The 18754-nt window shown below is 51.5% G+C and overlaps 2 protein-coding genes across 10 annotated transcripts in view; one reads left to right on the top strand and one right to left on the bottom strand.

The window, feature by feature from the left end:
* Positions 1-3427, bottom strand: part of Lair1 (leukocyte associated immunoglobulin like receptor 1) — a 98717-nt gene extending 95290 nt beyond the window's left edge. For 5 of the 6 annotated variants that reach the window (XM_085842417.1, XM_085842418.1, XM_085842421.1 and 2 more), the window contains exon 1: positions 3299-3426. The gene's annotated coding sequence lies outside the window, so the exon portion shown is untranslated. Of the gene's footprint in view, positions 1-3298 lie in introns of all 6 variants that reach the window. The other variant, XM_085842422.1, reaches the window with a different exon arrangement.
* On the top strand, positions 1582-18507 carry Ttyh1 (tweety family member 1). Of its 4 annotated transcripts, none has more exons than XM_029479270.2 (14): positions 1582-1803; positions 4496-4674; positions 6681-6792; positions 7542-7762; positions 10183-10278; positions 11294-11366; positions 11652-11727; positions 12630-12685; positions 12867-12959; positions 13359-13451; positions 15241-15383; positions 15523-15568; positions 15845-15920; positions 16048-18506. In XM_029479270.2, exons 1-13 carry the CDS (start codon positions 1678-1680, stop codon positions 15881-15883), a joined length of 1353 nt encoding a protein of 450 aa, XP_029335130.1. In that variant the 5' UTR covers positions 1582-1677; the 3' UTR covers positions 15884-15920; positions 16048-18506. The 4 variants fall into 4 exon arrangements, with proteins under 4 accessions (XP_029335130.1, XP_021024256.2, XP_021024254.1 ...); XM_021168597.3 differs by having other exon boundaries at positions 16529-18504; XM_085842416.1 differs by having other exon boundaries at positions 1604-1803; positions 4496-4690.
* The last annotated feature ends 247 nt before the right edge of the window (positions 18508-18754 follow it).

Raw genomic sequence — 18754 nt, 5'->3', positions numbered from 1 at the left:
GGAAATAAAGACTTTAGATGCAGAACTCACTTAAAGTCAGTTAGCGCCTCCAGCGGCTCATCTCAGAGTCTTTGTCTTTTCCATACAGACCACTGGCTGGGGTGGTGGGGAACATGCGTCCATCCAACTTCTTACTTCTACTTGTTATTGTCATTACCATCGACATCATCATTGCCATTATCATGCCAGCGTCATTACTGTCATCACCAACATTCTGGTCATGATCACCATCATCACCACGATGATCACTACCACTTTCATCATCATTACATCACCATCCATCATCACATCACCACCATCACCATCACCACCATCACTAGCATCACCATCATCACCACCATCTTCATCATCACTGTCTCTTCAGCCACCATCATCAACACCATGAAAACCTTATCATCTGCATGATCACCATCACCATTCTCACCACCACCATCATCATCAGGAGCTGTATCACCATCACCACCATTATGACCATCACCATTATCAACACCACCATCACAACTCTGCCATCCCCATGACTACCATCAGTATCACCAGGACCATCACAGTCATCACAAACACAATCATTACTTCTCTTGCTAGCCCTTCCTACCATTCTCAACTAAAATTCATGGATGGGATGGGGGGGGTCAACTCTTACTCCTTCCCATCCAATACCCTCCCCTAGCCAGACAGAAACACTACTGGGCATTCCAGGGGCAAAAATTAGGCCTCCTACACACCAAAAGGGACAGTTGAGCAGCACCCTGGGAATGTTAGGTCACACAGTAAAGGTCTGAGTATGATTTCATGGTGGCCAGCTTCCCTCCAGGGATACCTGCCTTCCATCATCTATCTGTGAGACTTTAGCAGCTTCCCATGAGACCCAACACAATTATTTTGACTAGAAGATCACTTGTAAACTTTACCGTGAGTGGCAAGTGATGGGGGTCATTATAGAAACTGAAGCAGTTTGGAGGAGGTCTCAAACATGTGGGAAGCCACCATTCACAAATGGGATGGGCCCCTATATAGATAGATAATTGGGATCCTATTCAAAATTGGAGTTCTTAGACAAACAGTTCTCACGGCATGTGTAGGTCTTTCTGGAAGGGTCTGCTCACACAGGAAGATTTCTGTCTAGAAACTGTGTCTATATACAGGTAACGACAAAACGTGTCGCGGAGGAGGAGACACTTACCTAAGCAGAAGCTGTCTTTACAAACAGAAAAGTGAGGGATTTTTCATTGGCGCGCCTGGCTAAATGCTGCTCAAATACTAATGACCTTTACACCAAGGTGAAGGTTTTACATAAGGATAAAGAGCTTGTGTGCTTGAAAGAGAAATCCCAGTATCCTGGCTCTTATACAGACAGGGACAAGGCGGGCGAATCCATTTCGTTCTCAGCAAGCACAGCCCCTGCATAGCACTGACATGAGCAAAGACCATTCACCTGCCCAGGCAGCAGGTGGGCGCCCAGGAGAGGGCGGAGCAACGGGGCCCACTGCTCACGCCGCATTGCCTCCGGTGACCGCCAGAGGCAGCACTGAGGCGCTGCCTCGCCTCCCCCCTCCCCAATCTCCACCCCCCGCCCTCCGGGCTCCTGCTCCCGGGAGCCCCGCAAACCCCGCTCCGCCCGCGCCCCGCACAGCACCGAGGCTCCCGGCCCGGTCCGCCCCGCTGCCCCTCCCCGGGGCCATGGGGGCACCCCCGGGCTACCGACCCTCTGCCTGGGTGCATCTCCTCCACCAGCTGCCCCGCGCCGACTTCCAGCTCCGCCCGGTGCCCAGCGGCTTTGCTCCCCGCGACCAAGAGTACCAGCAGGTGGGATGGCAAACCTGGGCCAGGTCCCCTGGGAACAGGAGGCTGGGTCGGAGTTCCGGCGTCTTAGGGGCTGGGGACCCGGCCTGCATTTGTGAGTACAAGTCCAAGATCGGAGGTATAGCGCTCATACCTTGAGGTTCCCCTAGGACGTGCGCTGGGGGTGCAGACCCCTCTCTTCCCAGATAAGGAGAGCTGGGACCCTAGACTTCCAAGAATCCTGAATGGGAGGAGATGGGGGCCCAGCATTTGGGTTTCTGAGACCTGCCTGGAAAGCCAGTCTCTAGGGTCATCTAAGGAAAGGTCCGCTCTTGAGGTCCCAGGCGAGAAGGACCCCGCCCCCACAGAATCCCGACTGGTAAATATGTCCCAGATTAAATTAAAAAAAATTTTTTGGCGGGGGTTGGGGGTAGAGAAAGGACTGAGAGAGGGACGGCAGGGGAGGCAGCCGAGGTCTGGGACGGATTGATATCCTCAAGTAGGGAACAGAGACCAGGGCTGGGGAAATCAGCTGAGGTAAGATGAGGATTCAAGGTGCCTTCAGCCTGTCCCAGGAGGGAAGGGGTTGTTAGGGTGCCAGAGAGGGTTGGGATAGAAATGTGGTTAGGTTCCAGGCTAAGGAAGACAACAGGCCTGGGTCCCAGGAGGGGTGAGGCTGGTGGTGGACCCTCACAGACTCTGGGGTCCCTAGGGAAAGAGGCCCAGCTGCGGCTCGTGGGAGGGGGGGGGCGCGGAGGTGCTGTCCCCTGACCCAGTTTAATTCAAGTCCTTGACTTTGAGATTAATGAGGAGAAAAGCTTGGCTGAGCTGGGGGCCTGGTGGGGGGCTGGGAGTTGGCCTTGCCCTCCCCTCAAGTCTGAACCTCTGTGGCAGCCCTCTGGGAAAGGGGCACAGGGTTGGGAGAGCTTCGAGGGAGGGGGATGTTCCCAGAAAAGCAGCAAGGGGGATCGTGTGCTGGTGTGCTTGCTATTTGGGTCATGGCTGGCACAGCCTGAGCGGCTCCTCCCTGCCTACTCCACCCGCCCCCTCTCCCCTCCAAACGAGGACCGCCATACCCTCGCCCACCAGCCACTTACACAATCGCAGCCTCCAGCCGGTCGGCCCACCCACTCCCAGCCCGACTCATGGGGCTTATGGCTCTGAAGAGTCCCTCAGCCACGAGGGATCCCCTCCTGGGTCCCCAGTACCACCACAGCTGCTCAGAGCAGTTCACTCAACCCTCAACCCGATACTCGTCAGTCAATCACAGCTGAGGCACACACAGTTGCATTCCTGGGACATTATTCTTCATAGAAATGGCCATTGTGAGCACAGAAAGACAAACTAAGAGAGCCTCTGAGATAGGACCCGAACAACCATATGACCAGTCACATATACACAACACAGTCCTGTGTGCACCATCACACACGGGCACACTCATACATTATGCACAGCTACCCCATCTCACATGAGCACAAGCTCACACACACACACACACACACACACACAGTCTACTTACCACAACTCGCTGACTGAAGCAGCTGTGTTCAGAAAACATTAATGCCCGAAAGTAGTCTGCTACATACAGGCACGCAGCATGATCTACACAAACACCTCATACTCTCTCCATATGCCCTCATCTGGCGGAAGGCAAACGCACAGCCACATCAACGGTGCACTGCACACACGTGTCAGGCACACAGATGATGTGGAGGGCAGGCAGCGGTGCCACCGTTTAAGGACAGTGGCCCCTGGGACTGCAGGGTTGTGATTCTAGTCCTCACACTTCCATTACTCTGCTATGTAACTCTAGGAAAACTGTGTCCAGCCCTGGGCCTTTGAGAAGACATGAGACACAGGTCTTCTGAAAGACCCTACCCTATGCAGAGTCCACGATAGTATAGTTTATCTGAAACATGGCCTCACTCTCTAGTCGGGGCTGGCTGGAATTTGTGTATTGGTCTAGCCTGAAACTGTGGCCGTTTTCTCACCTCAGCTGCCAGAACGCTGGGGTTACAGGCATGCACTACCACACCTAGATCAGAGCCGCCCTGTTCCGCAAGGTGTTTCGAGCTGTAAACATCCCTTCTGCCTACCTTTCCTTTCCTCTATCCTGTGGGTCTCACTACACATTCTGCCCTGTCTCTATAGTTCTGTATATGCCCCTCTTTGTCTCTTCATCTCTGTCTGTCTCTCTCCTCTATCTCTGATTTAATCCTTCTGATGTTTTGTGTGTCTTATCTCCACATCTCTCTCTTGTTTCCTTGGCTGCCTCTTTCTGTCTGCATCGTCATCTCTTTTGGTCATCAGTCTTCCTTCCCTATCTCCATCCCTGAGCCTTGACTCTCTCTCTCACTCTCTCTCTCTCTCTCTCTCTCTCTCTCTCTCTCTCTCTCTCTCTCACACACACACACACACACACACACACACGCTGTCACAGCATCCCTGTTTCCATCCCCAGCCCTGGGGTGACAAACTCAGTTGCAGTGAGTGTGTGAGCTCAGTAGCAGGAGAGAGAGAGGGGTAAAGGAGGCTCTCTCCTGTTCTCCCAAAATACAGAAACAGGGGCCTTCCTGCCCCTTATTCCCATACAGTTCAGAGAGCATCAGCAAGTCCTTGGGGACATGTTTCATTTCAATTGCCATGCAGCTGAGAAGGAACTTCTTGTCTGGGGCATGGAAGTGCCCTCTGAGGCTTCTCAACACCTCTTCCTCAGGCCCTGCTGCTGGTGGCAGCCTTGGCTGGGCTTGGTTTAGGCCTGAGCCTCATCTTCATCGCTGTCTACCTCATCCGCTTCTGCTGCTGCAGGCCTCCAGAACCCCATGGGGCCAAGAGTCCCCCACCCGGAGGAGGCTGCGTCACCTGGAGCTGCATTGCTGCCCTTCTCGTGGGCTGGTAATGGGGCCCCAGGGTGGGTAGGGGGTGGGGACAGAGATTCCTATACTTGCTGTATGTCTTCTTCTAGAGACCTTGGGGGTATGAGCCCAGAGTTAGGAGGGAGAATCCCTAGGCACTGACAGTGCCTGCCTGCCTGCCCTGTGAGTGGGGGGATAGAAAGGCTTGAGGAGTATGAAGCAGCCTGCCTGGGCGTAGAAAAGAGAGCCTACTACAGGCTTGGAGATCTCCGTGGTTCTCTCCTTCGCCTGTGGTTCTATCTAGAGGAGTGAGATACTCTCTAGACTTCAGTTTCTCTATCTATAACGTGTGGTTTGCGGCACCACCCATACCCTAGTTATACTGAGAATAGACTCGAGAGCACAGTGCCTGGATGTCCCCTATGCGTGTTAACACTGATCAGATTCATTAATTAATTCATTCATTCATTCATTCATTCATTCATTCATTCAACAAGTGAACATGACTACTCTGTGCCAGGCACTGAGCATGCAGAGAAGGCACTCTGTGATTTCAGCCAATCAGGGGAAGGCACTCTGTGATTTCAGCCAATCAGGGAAACAGACCGCGGAGGGTCACCACCAGTAGCACCCACTCAGCCCACACTAAAGCTGGGTCTGAGTCCTTCTCGTGGTGAGAGGGGGTGCTCAAGATTGCCACACCTGGTCCTGAATGAGGAGCCTCAGGAAGGGAGAAACATGATTTTGCAAGCCTATATGGTTTAAGAGGCAAGTGGAGAGTCAGACTCGTGGTATAAGAATCATCCAGGGCTCCCAATAAGTGCTCCCTAGGAGTTTCACCGAACTTGACACCAAGATTTCTGGCTCTGAGTCCAGCCCCTACCAGGTCATAGTTAGTTAAGGGGCTGAGACCTACCGGGGACCTCATACATGGCCAGCAGGAGTACTTTAGAAATCTGGTGTCCCCTCCAGCCAGCTGGGGGTTATGTCCTGGAGTACTCTCACCCCAGTGTGGGCTGTGGGCCACTCTTCCTCATTGTAGGAAGAAGAGGGTGTGTGTCTGGGAGTATATGGGGGTTGGGCGCCCTATATCCAAGATTTTTTTTCTCATCAGGCTCTCCAGAATGGGGGTGGATGGGGGTGGGATGTTGAAAAAGGCCCAGTGGGGGTGAGGCACAGCCCCAGCCCCCTCAGAGCCCAGGAACAAGCGGAGCTTTGTAGGGTTCTGAACAATGGGGCAAGGGCAGCAGGCTCCCATCCAAGGGGTGAGGTGGGGCCTGTGTAGCCCAAGGCTGGGAACTGGGAGGGCATCAGGCTCTCGCCCCCTCCAGTGTGAAGTACAGACTAATGGAGGAAAGTGGGTCCCCATATTCAAGCTCCACAATGGAGTCTGTGTGTTGGCTGGGCAGAGACAGGGCCCAGCTCTTGGCCTGGCCTCTCCAACCCTCCCTCCCACATTCTCTCAGTCTCTTCCAGCTGGCTGGATGCCTGGATCCCTGGGCATCATAGGGGAAGGCTTAGAGCTCTGGGCACAATGTCTTTTACAAAATAGGGTCTAGGGCATTTAGGAGGAAGGGGTAAGGAGCACCTGGGTTAGAAGAGACAGCACTTAGCCTAATGACTCCTAAGACAGGGCTGTAAATGCTGTGTGTCTTTGCAAAGGATGTGGGAGTTGTTTGTGAGCTGATCACTATTAGGAACTGATTGATAACCTTTAATCCAGGGCAAGCTAGGCAAAAACCAGGGTTCCACTCTGGGGAGGTGTGAGTTAAATCTGGGGGCTCTGTCTTTTCCACCACTCCACCCACCATTAGCATCACAATGACGTCTCTCCAGCAGGGGGATGGAGGTCTTCAGGTTACCTTGGCAACTGGTGGAGGCCAACCTTGAGCTGTTCTTTTTCCCATGGAGGATGAACCAATAGGGTGGATGCAGAGATCAGATAGGCAAATGAAGAAGCTGGGAGGACGGGTATGTGTGTAGAGGCATGGTGACACCCTCCAGGGTCTGAGACTGGTTGGTATTTCTTCTTCCTTTTCCCTTCAGTGCCGGCATTGGCATTGGTTTCTATGGTAACAGCGAGACCAGCGATGGGGTGTCCCAGCTCAGCTCAGCACTGCTGCACGCCAACCACACGCTCAGCACCATTGATGACGTGGTGAGAGAGCCAGCCACTGACCAGACTGCAGACTCATGCCCCAGTTGGTCTTCATATGAGAATGCGGTCCCCCAATGGAGAACAAAAGCAGCCAAATCAAAGCAGATTTCAGACCAAAAACTTAATCCCCAAATTCAGAACTGCAAACTCAGACCTGCAGACATTGGACCATATGTTCAACCCCAACCCTGCAAACTGGAGCTGGATCTAGATTCAGATCGAGCCTTAAGACTCACTTCCAGCCCCAGGCCTACACTTCGGTTTATATTCCAAGCATTAAGGAAACCAGCTCCTGCCCTCAGGCCAGATCCAAAGCTACAGACCCTGTCCTTGGCTCAGATGCAAGTTCAGGAACTCACCCCCTCCCCCAGACCCCACTGTGAGCTTTTATGTACCCAGGATTCCAGAGCCCACTTCCAACCTTGAGCTTCAGTACCTACTAACCAGACATCAGCCCTTAGGTCCCCCAACCCCTTCCATTTTGACCTAATTTCAACGCTGGAATTAGAATCTTTACCTTCGACTCAAGCCCCCTGACCAACAAGAGCTCCTGACAAGACCTGGGAACCTCCCACCTTCACTCATGGTCTCCTCAGTCTCCAGAAGCCCCAGACTCCAGATCTCAGGCACCAGGCACTCCTCAATCCTGCTTCACCACCCCCTGCCCCACCCCAGACCTTTTCCCTCATCCACAACCCTAGGCTTCCGGTAACCACCATCCCAGAGGTGAGACAATATCATCTCCCCAGGTGCTGGAAACGGTAGAGAGGCTGGGGGAGGCAGTGAAGACCGAGCTGACCACCCTGGAGGAAGTGCTGTCAGTCCGCATGGAGCTGGTGGCTGCCACCAGGGGAGCCCGAAGGCAGGCTGAGGCTGCTGCTCAGTACCTGCAAGGACTGGCCTTCTGGCAAGGAGTGTCCCTGAGCCCAGTACAGGTGGCTGAAGATGTGACTTTCGTGGAGGAGTACAGGTGGGAAAGGATTTCCCTATTTATTTTTTAAGCACTGCGGTCTCTAGATCCTGAGGGATGTGGGATAGTATCTGACAGTTTAATTTGTCCCACTGGTTGAATGAGAAGCTACTGGCTGGCTCCTGGTGGGTGGAGACAGGATGCTGTCCATCATCCTATAGGCCAGCCCCTCTGTGAATATAAAACAAGGCTGATATACTCAGCAGTGACCAAGTGGTTGAGGGCCACCCTCATAGTTACATACTGTGTCAATGACCACCTCTTTCATTCATTTACTCACTCAGCCATTCCTTGAATGATTCATTCAGCAGGTACATCACCATTCCACACAGTTGCTTCTGAACTAACCCTAGTAGTAATCCTACCTACTAGGTGATTCTGGAGGCAACTGTGTTCATCGTGCAACTTGTCTGGTGAGAGACAGTGTGCACGGGATTGGGGACCTCAGCTTCAGGAGGCCACTCTGTATTTGTAGGTCCTTAAACAAGTTTCTTTCCATCCCTGCGTTTCAATTTTCCCACTTTAGAGTCCTGTCATGCATAGCTCAAAATGGATTGTGGAGAGTTAGTTAATAACAATGACAGATGAGACAATGCCAGGAAAATACAGATATATCAACCACTGGGGATAACACAGGAAATCCCACATAGGAGGGGGTCTTCTCAGCTGGGAGAGCAATATAAAATAGGCCCACAAAGCCAGGCCTGGGAATATAGGCCTGTAATCTCAACTGCTCCAGAGACTCAGTAAAAGGATTGAAAACTCAAGCCCTGTTTGGGCTACAGATCTCAAGGCCAGGATGAATAATAACTTAGTGAGACATTGTCTCCAAATAAAAAGTAAAAAGGCTGAGATGTGATAATGGAAGAATACTTGCCTAGAATCTGCTGATAAAGGATTGAGAATGTGATTTAGTGGTAAATCATCTGCCTAGAATCCCCCCACTGAAGGGTCGGGGTGTGGCTCACTTACCTAGAATGCACTACTGAAGAGCTGGGAATATGATTCGAGGATAGAGCTGCCTACCTAGCCTGTGTGAGGCTCTATGTTCATAGTAGCATCAAAAGGGAGAGGGGAGGCCTGGAGAGACGGTTCCGTGGTTAAGAGCACTTGCTGTGCTTTGCATGTAGAGGACCTAGGTTCAGTTCTCAGCACTCATATGGTGGCTCACAACTATCTCTAAGTCCAGTTCCATGGGATCCAAGACTTTCTTCTCCCCTCTGCAGACACCAGGCATGCATTTGGCAGACATACATACATGTAAGCAAAACACTTGTACATATGAAAATAAAAATATTTTTAAACAGCAAACACATTTCCTATAAGGTGGGTGATGAGTGCTTTGGAGCAAATGCAATAGGAAGGGGCTTGTCGGGGACAGGCAGGCAGCTTGTGTCGGGGTGTTAGAAGGGCCATACTAAAGGGTGGTACTTGAGGGGACCGGACAAGCTGTGCAGCCCTCGGGGCAGCCATCCATCTCAGCAGCCAGTCTTCCCTACCTATAGTTATTTCATCCCTGCTTGCTTTGAGGGGATACTCCTGAATCTCCTATTCCCAAGCAGGAGGTCATGCTCCTTGGTACGAGCACCCTGGGGCTGAAACAATCCCTGCTGTGGATCCATGGTGGCGCACCAAGTCAGTGGGAGGCAGGAAGGTTCTCTGTCATGGTTCCTAGGATCCCGGGATCCCGGGAGCTTGGACAGGGAGGCAGTGGCGGCAGTGAACGTGATCCTAAGAAGATGCTCTGGAAAAGTGTCTGACATTAGAGAGGCCATGGAGTTGAGCCTGGCAGTGTGGTCAGGGACAGGGACTCAGGGTGCAAACCACAGCTCCATGGGAACTGCTGAGAATGACACTACTGCTGAGCATTTGCAGTGTGCCAAGCACTAAATTTGGGACCTTCCAAGCATCCTTCCCTGCAGTCCTGGTGTGTTACTTACTTAAGTAAATATTATGTAGCATTCAAAGCCCCCTGGATAGTGATTTATAACATTAACTATATCCACAAGCCCATTCATTTACCTCGCAACAGATTTTGAGGTTGATTCTATTATGCCTTCCTGTTACTGGTAGGGAAACTGAGGCAAACAGGTTACATGGCTAATTGAGTAGTTAAGACCTATGCACCATACCTCTGAAATATTCTATTAGGTCACAGTGACTGACACCCTAACAGTTGGGGAATCCCATTCAGAGGCCAACAACTGTGCCATAAGCACAGAACTTGTGTGTGAAGCGGCCAGGGTAGTTACCAGGAGCTTCAGTTCCACACCTATGCGGCAGAGCGCTCCAGCGTCTGGTGAAAGCATGTACCATGTCACCGGGCAGCAGGGAGGTCACAGGAGCAGACTGGGTTGGGGTGACTGGGGGTGCTGATGGCCTCCTGAGGCTCACTGTCTTCTTGGTCCTTCTTCCTGCAGGTGGCTGGCCTATGTCCTCCTGCTGCTCTTGGTGCTTCTGGTTTGTCTCTTCACCCTCCTGGGCCTGGCAAAGCAGAGCAAATGGCTGGTGGTTGTGTGAGTGGAGCGAGTTGGTCAGGGGAGGGAACAGGCGGGTTTCCAGCAAGCAGCATGCTAAAGTCAGGAGAAAGATAGAGATTGCATTTGCCACAAAGGGCGCGGGAGGGCGTGCTTCTGCCTTTGTCTCTGACATGCCACACGTGTGTTCTTCTTTGGTCGCCACAACAAACCCATGGAGGAAGTGCCACCAGGTCCCCTGTATGGCAGGTGGGGGATCTGAAATAATGTACAGGCACATAGGACCTATGCTCTTAGTGCACAGTTCTGTGTGCCAGACACGGCCCTTAGGACTTGGACCCAGTGTGACCAGGTTACTTGTTCAGGGAGCACTGTGATAGAGCTGCCCATCATTGGAAGAACCCATGCCCCTTCTGCCTTGGTGCCCACTGTCTTTGGAATCCCCCTGAGAAAGATGTCCATCTACTGCATCAAGGCCTGTACACTGATAAAAACACACTGTGTTGATCAAGTCTATGAATTGGTCTTCCACTTTATAAGAGCTGTCAACCTCTCCGATCACTCCATGACCCAGAATTATTCCACCTGTCACAGCCCTGGACATAAACCAAGCCAAGCTCTGAATTTCAGATATCAACTCCGAAACAATCCCCACACTTTACAGCTTAGAGGTGGAGAGAGTGGAGAGAGACTAGCTAAATAAAATGGGCTGTGGATGGGCCTGGCAGCTGCCTCAGAACCTACTAGACCCTGTGCACTTAATTTCCAGGAAATTCAGCCCAGGCGTGGACAGCTGCTTCCTAGTCTCCAGGAACAGTTAGGATAGAGGCTACTGACCTGGCAGCCACGACCTTTTCCTTTTCCAACTGAACAGATGTTGTCTTTGACGTCAGTCAGTCATGGGCCTTACCCCACCCTTTACTCCTGTGCCTCTGACTCTAATCCTTTAGACTACAGAAGTTGGTGGGTATTGGGGAGGGCTGTGATTGGATATAGGGTGTAGAAAAAGGCAAAGCTGATCAAGTTCTGAGTTCAGCCACCTCCCCCCTTCTAGGATGACTGCCATGAGTCTCCTGGTGCTTGTCCTGAGCTGGGGTTCTGTGGGCCTAGAGGCTGCCACAGCTGTGGTGAGTATGGGGCTCTGGATTCAGGAGTTCTGATTCTGGGGTGAGTGTGATCCGATTAATGCCATACATACTAAGGTGGAGGGAATCATGACCACAGTTCTGAGGTCTTAGCCTTAATTGCTGGATCCTGAGAGCAGAGGCTGATGCCTAGACTCGTCAGTCTGAGGAAAGCTGAAGTCTGGACCCCTGGGTCTGAGGGAGGAGGGTTAGGGCCTGGACTTCTGAGTTCTGTGGAAATATGAAATTGGACATTCTGATCTGATCTCTTCCTGCTCCCTTCATCAGGGCCTCAGTGACTTCTGCTCCAACCCAGACACCTATGTGCTGAACCTGACCCAGGAGGAAACAGGGCTCAGCTCAGGTGATTCCCATAAATCCCTGATGTCTTCAGCACTCCCTCCTGTCCCCCAAGGCCCAGTCCGTTGTAGGGTAGAGAGCAGCAGCGTCTCCCAATCCTGGCAGGATGGGAAAGGGGCAGGATCAACATGTCTGTGGGTATGACTAGACGCAGGGAAGTGGGCCCTGGGCCTCCGTGATCAGGGAAGTGGGCGCTGGGTCTCCGTGACCAGAGGGTTGGACTGTAGGACAACAAGGGAGCATAATTAGGTCAGCTGAGCCTGCTTCCAGATATGGCTGAAGCAGAAGGGATGAACGTGTGATATTGCCCACCTATAATCCCAGCAATTAGGAGGTTGAAGTGTGAGTTCATGGGCAGTCTGGGTTATCTAGACCTGGTCACACCTTGTTCTGAAGCAAAACCAAACAAAAAACAAAATGAATGGACTTAAGGGTGTCCCTCCATTGGTAAAGTGCTTGTCAAAGCTGTAAGTTTGATCCCTAGCAACACATAAAGCTTGCCTTGTGCCCAGCACTCAGGAAGTAAGATCAGAAGCGTTCAAGGTCATCCATAGCTACATAGAGAATTCAAGGCAAATCTGGGATACATGAGACTGTCTCAAAACACTCAATAAACCGCACAAGGAGAGGAGGAGGGATGGAAAGGAAAAGCGAGAGGGAAGAGGGGGAAGGGAGAGAGGAGGGGATAAAGGGAGGGATGGGAATAGAAGGAGGGAGAGAGAAAGGAAGGAGGGGGAAGAGGGGGAGGAAAAGAAATGGATGGGAGAGTGACTAGTAGGTCTCTGAGACACCAAGAAAGTTTCAAACTGGGTGTGGAATGTCCCCCGGGCTTTGGCCCTCCAGATTTGTCCAGGGAGAGCCTGGGTCCAGGGTTATAGCCTGCTCCTTTCTCTCCCTCCACTTCAGACATCCTCAGCTATTATTTCCTGTGCAACCAGGCGGTCTCCAACCCCTTCCAACAGGTTAGGACTGTGGGCAAAAGACATGGGTGTTGAGGAGATGGCTAATGTGGACTCTCAAGGGCATACGCTGGGCTACTAGGGGCTCCAGGGTTCCATGGGAGGTGGAGGGTGCAAAGGCCCAGAGCTGTGCAGTCTAGTGGACACCTTGACCTGAGTCCTCCTTTCTCTTATCTTCCTGCAGAGGCTGACTCTGTCCCAGCGTGCTCTAGCCAGCATCCACTCTCAGCTGCAGGGCCTGGAGCGGGAAGCTATCCCTCAATTTTCTGCTGCACAGGTTAGGTCAATGAACTGCACCAGCCTGAGAGGAAAAAGGGTCGAACCTGATGAACCTGTGGGATGCCGCCTCCACTCATGTAAAGGGGCAGATTGACTGAGTCAGATAGACTTGGGGAGCTGGTCCTTCTCCAAGTAGGCGGGATTTCATGTTGTGTGCAAATCTATGGAAAGGGGTGAGGCAAAGAGCTGAGCTGGTCTCTGGGAGAGAGCCTACAGGAAGGGGTTGCGGCAAGAAAAATCCACATTTCTCTTGGTGCTGGGCCAATAGTGGAGGTGAGAGGCTCTAGGGTGTGACTAAGGGCTGGTCCCTTTGGGAAGTGGGGTCCTTGGGTTGAGGGCGGGGCCTATTTTACTGGGTAGCATAAAGACTGGTTAACTGTGTCCTCTCCCACTACAGAAGCCCTTGTTATCTTTGGAGGAGACACTGAATGTGACAGAAAGAAGCTTCCACCAGTTGGTGGCGCTGCTGCACTGCCGCAGTCTGCACAAGGTAAGCTCTGGGTGTTTGCTAACCCTGTCTCTTTTTCCCCCTCCTCTGTCTTTCTCATACTCTCTCTCCCCCTCCCGCCTTTGTCCCCCCCCCCCCCCCCCCGTGTTCTTCATCTTCCACCTTCTCCTCTCGTTGAAAGCTGCTCAGCCTCTCGAGCCCTGGAATGAGAACCCAGGCAGGCCCCCAGTTCCCTAGATTGAAAACTAGTCCAGATATCTCTTGATATGAACGGGGCAGGAAAAGGCGAGGGTAGTGGCAGGGCAGCCTGTGAGCCTACCGTGGGCTCAGCTGTGGTCTGTATGGCCTCGGGAGCAAGCCAGCATCTCTGACTGTTGTAAAGACTCACCCTTACAACACCGGGACTCCACCTAACCACTTTCCCTGGTTACATACAGTCTCCCACCGTGATACTTTCCATGCACACAGGCTTTGCTATGATCCTGGCTCTACAGGATTCACTGGACACTGACCCCTCCATAACAAGATCACTCAGTAGAGCATGAGACTCTTAATCTCAGGGTCGTGGGTTCGTGCCCCATGTTGGGTGCCCTATGTTGTGGGAAATATTAAAAAAAAATGAACCCACCACCTCTCCAGTCCTGCTGGACTGTCTTTCTATCTCCCTATCCTCACTTCCCACTGCATCGACTGCTCATACAGTCAACACTGCATCAGGCCCTAGCCCTCTTCACCTCTCACATGCATGCCCATCTTGCTCATTCCATCTGTCCAATAACAGCTGGTGATCCTTTCTGTACACAATCGGATCAGAGTCTTCATCTAAGAACCCTCCCATGAGTCCCTCTCCACATGGATTAAAGCCGGGCTCGTGGCACTGACCTAGTAGGAGCCTGTGTAGACAGCCTCAGCCTTGGTGTTTCTACTCCACATCAGGCCGACTACGTGCCTCTGACTAGAGCTGACCGTCTCCTAGTGTTCTTTTCGCAAGGTCTCTGCTGGGCACTAGCCTAACATTTCCTGTCCTACAAGCTCTCACCTCTCCAAAGTGGCTGCCTGAGTCCCATGCATTGAAGGTTGCCAGTGCTGGTGGCTGCCTGAGTCCCATGCATTGAAGGTTGCCAGTGCTGGTGGCTGCCTGAGTCCCATGCATTGAAGGTTGCCAGTGCTGGTGGCTGCCTGAGTCCCATGCATTGAAGGTTGCCGGTGCTGGTGGCATGCCTGGAGCACAGGCAGATTAGCCCATCCTGGTAGAATATTGGCTGTGGTACTCGGTATTGAGGTTACAGAGGTTCTGCTGGCTTCCAGGATGGTGGTCACAATAGCCGGTCCTTTCTGCATGTCTATCCTATGGATGCCCAAACCTAAGTGTTATGTAAGCCAGCAATTTGTGGGACCAGGGGGCCATCTGACAATGTGTGGGGATGTGACTGTCACAAGTGCAGAAACAGATGCTGCTGGCATCCCCACCAGTCAATAGCACGTGGGTAGAACAAGGATAGGCAGGGTTGTTGCCGGTGGGAATGACAGCGTAGAGGCTTGCCCACTGAAGATGCTGGGAGAGCAGCTCTCTAGATGCTGAGTGGAGATGCTAGGCCACTTTGCATATGGGAGTGGGGAACTGAGATAAAATAGGAGTGGGTTGGAAGGCTGCAGCTCAGCAAAGGCACAAGCTGAACACATAGATGACTTTCCATGTTCAGAACAGCTCTCTGACAAGAGACTACACTTACGCACAGAGAGTCTGGGTGACAGCCAGGTAAATGGATGGTTGGAGCTGTGTATGAAGTGCACATGTGCACACCCTGAGCCTCCTCACCCTCTGCCTCAGGACTATGGCTCAGCACTCCGAGGCCTGTGTGAAGATGCCCTGGAGGGCCTACTGTTCCTGATGCTCTTTTCCCTCCTGTCTGCGGGGGCCCTAGCCACCACTCTGTGCAGCCTACCCCGTGCCTGGGCCCTCTTCCCACCCAGGTCAGCAGGGGAGAGAGGGCAGGCTCCCCAGGGAGGGGACAGGAGGCAGTACCCAGGGCCACTGGTGGGGATGGGGCAGCCTCCTGACTCGTTTCCATCCTGCTTCTCTGCCACCCCCCACATCCCCATCACACTTCAGTGATGACTACGATGACACAGATGACGACGACCCTTTCAACCCTCAGGTATCCTGGTCTGAAGGAGGAGGACTGGGGCCTGAGATCCTGGGTCTATTGGAAGGGGATATGAGTATTGTATTCTCGGGTCTGAGAAGAGGAGAAATGAGACTGGACCTCTGGGTCTGAGGGAGGGATGAAGCCTGAGATCCTAAGGGAAGAGGGATGAGTCTTGGCCATGAGGGAGGTTGCTGGTCTGGAATCCTGGGCCTGAGGGAGGAGAGAAGGGCCCCCACCGTACACAACAGATTCTGAGTGTCTTTTCTGTCCCTGTTATCCTGCCAGGAATCCAAACGCTTTGTGCAGTGGCAGTCTTCCATCTGAGCCTCCCCTCCAGTCTGGAGCCTGCCTCTCCTCTATGGTAACCTTCAATGTGTACAGTTGGGTCTTGGCTCTCCCCTACAGTAGTTGTAGCTCTCTTATGTTGGGTGGATGTCCATGGGAGGGTCTCCAGTGAATATCAGCTCTTCATCTCTCCCTCTCTCTAGCTCCTTTCCCGGCTGCTGGAGAAGGCCCCACTAACCTGACCTTGACTGGGCTCTGACCACTAACACTGCTGGCTATGGACATCTCACTTAGGATGGCATCCTGCTCTGGCCCTAACACCCCCCCGTCCCCATTTCTCCTTAGCACAGGGGATTGCTGAGGTGGCACAACAGGGACCAGGGGTGGCTGGGAAGGGGGCTGACCTATACAGCCTGGTGTTCCTCACCTCTGGCTGCCAGTCCTGTCCTTGGAGGGATAAAGCTGGAGGCAGGTACAGGCATGTCCCTGTTTCCTGCCATACCCCAGCGATCTCAACCTATGGCACTAACTTGGAAGAGGGCTGATTTGAAATAAAAGGGAAGGCTTTATTTTACAAGCAGCTAGGTCCTTCTTATCCACCCCAACTACTGAGAGAAGGAAGTCCTGACTGGGCTAGGGACACTCCTCCTCTGGTGGTTGAAAGGCAACTCTCCTCTTGTCCAGGCTCAGCACTGCCTTGCTCCTATAAGTAACATGTGAATCCTGACAAGGGGGAAGAAGCAGATCCCGGAAGAGAATCCGCCTAGCACTAAATCTAAACAGGCGTGCAGCCACAGGAACAGAGCCAAGCTTCCAGTCCCGTGGAATGTACAAAGCCTGCTGGGTTTAGGAAAGGCGTGGAATCAACTTGCTTCCTAGCAGCTCACACCCAGCACAAGACTCCAGAAAACCAACGCTTGTATCAGAATAGAGACAGAAGTCTTCCAAGAGAAAGTAGAATATTTGCTTGTAGTTCCACCAGGGTGATATGAAGGGGGAAGGTTTAAGGAAGATATTATAAATCCAGGCAGGAAAAGATGAGGCACTCAATAAGTTATCAAGTAAAAACAAACATGGCAGAGTCAAAAGGGAAATTTATTGTCTGGGGAACAATACGTATGTAGTTCTCGTTTGTTTTTTAAAAAAATAGCACACATGGCAAAGAAAAACGTGGTTAATACATAAACATAATTCAAAAAGCTTCTATTAGCTAACAAAAAAGACCTCAATTTAATAAGTAACTGAGATGAACATAGGAAAAAACAAAAACCCCAAGACAAATGGATAAAATTGTCTTTTTTATTTTGTCTCTTTTGTTGTTGTTTTGTTTTGGAGACAGGGTTTCTCTGTGAAACAGCCCTGGCTGTCCTGGAACTCTCTTTGTAGACCAGGCTGGCCTTGAACTCACAGGGAAGGGCCTGCCTCTGCCTCTGCCTCTGCCTCCCTAGTGCGGACGTGTATCACCACACCCAACTAAAGTGTTCAAATTCTAATGATTAGCAAACACAATGTGCTACTTTCCCCTTTCAAGTATCTATTTGTTGTGGGATTTAGAGTGGAGTGTGGGCTGGTGCCGGTCTGGACGCCCAGGGAACAGGTTCTCTGAATATGCTGCCCAGAGACTGTGAGTCACCAGCTATGTGAAAATAATAATAATAATAAACAAAACAAATAAACAAAAAACCCTGCTCACATGTGAGAGGATAAAAACTGCATCTCTTATCCTGGAAACCCTTTGAGGGAGCAGCTTCCAAAAGAACAAGCAACCCCTGGCTCAGGTAGACCCTGCAGACAAAACAGTAATCGGCCTCTGCCCAAGACCAGCAGCTCTGTAGGGGGAGATGGCCGAGCAGGCTCCTCCAGTGACTCACAGGAGCACCAGTGCTGGGTTGGATTCAGTGTTAACGTAGGCAAGTTATTTGACTCACTGAACTTTTTTTTTTTTTTTTTTTTTTTTGGTTTTTTCGAGACAGGGTTTTTCTGTGTAGCCCTGGCTGTCCTGGAACTCACTCTATAGACCAGGCTAGCCTCGAACTCAGAAACCCGCCTGCCTCTGCTTCCCAAGTGCTGGGATTAAAGGCGTGCGCCACCACTGCCCAGTTTTTTGGTTTTGGTTTTGGTTTTGTTTTTTTTTTTTTTTTTTTTGAACCTCAGTTGTGTGGTGAAGCAAATGGGCATCATAAACCCAGAAAACAGCTCTTGACAGGATGGGTAAAAAAAGCAAGACAAATGCAACATGATGCTCTGGGTTACGCTATGGCGCACCGGAAACATTAGTGAGAAAAAGCGATCACATCTAAAGTCTGCGGCTTAGTTCAGAATATTAAAGCAATGTCAATTTCTTACTTTTAACAAATGAATTCGAGGTGTGGAATCTAGCAATAGGGGAAACTGGGCATAGTGTGCCCAATTCCTGTATTACTTTTGCAATTTCTGTAAACTTAAAATTTATTCTAAAATAAAAGTTCATTATAAAAAAGAGATGGGAAGAAACCTACCAAGCTAACACTAGCAAATGATACAGAGTTATCCAAGTGGTTTTTTTTTGTTGTTGTTTTGGTTTGGTTTGGTTTTTCGAGACAGGGTTTCTCTGTATAGCCCTGGCTGTTCTGGAACTCACTTTGTAGACCAGGCTGGCCTCGAACTCAGAAATCCGCCTGCCTCTGCCTCCCGAGTGCTGGGATTAAAGGCGTGCGCCACCACGCCCGGCTCAAGTGTTGTTTAATTACCAAAAGTTGCTTGTACAATGTGAGACTGGAAACTGGTCTAGAAGGTAGTCTTATCAATTATTTTAACGGGAGATCCCAAACTGGTCTGCATAATTCAATCACTCCTACTGTAAACAGTGAGCTTTAAGTGGCGGCCCACACCTTAATCCCATTAAGAGGGAGGCGGGTTTCTGAGTTCCAG

Source organism: Mus caroli, unplaced genomic scaffold (assembly GCF_978045245.1).
Source record: "Mus caroli unplaced genomic scaffold, Mus_caroli_1 scaffold_8, whole genome shotgun sequence".
NCBI lineage: Eukaryota > Metazoa > Chordata > Mammalia > Rodentia > Muridae > Mus > Mus caroli.
Note: the sequence above shows the minus strand (reverse complement) of the source record. Positions and strands in the feature narration are given on the sequence as shown.

Excerpts from the sequence above, each read along its gene's own strand:
- Ttyh1 (XM_021168595.3), top strand. The coding sequence starts at position 1,678 with ATGGGGGCACCCCCGGGCTACCGACCCTCTGCCTGGGTGCATCTCCTC. Across the intron at positions 1,804-4,495 it reads GCGACCAAGAGTACCAGCAG|GCCCTGCTGCTGGTGGCAGC; the intron begins GTGGGATGGCAA and ends CCTCTTCCTCAG. Across the intron at positions 15,921-16,047 it reads GAGCCTGCCTCTCCTCTATG|CTCCTTTCCCGGCTGCTGGA; the intron begins GTAACCTTCAAT and ends CCCTCTCTCTAG.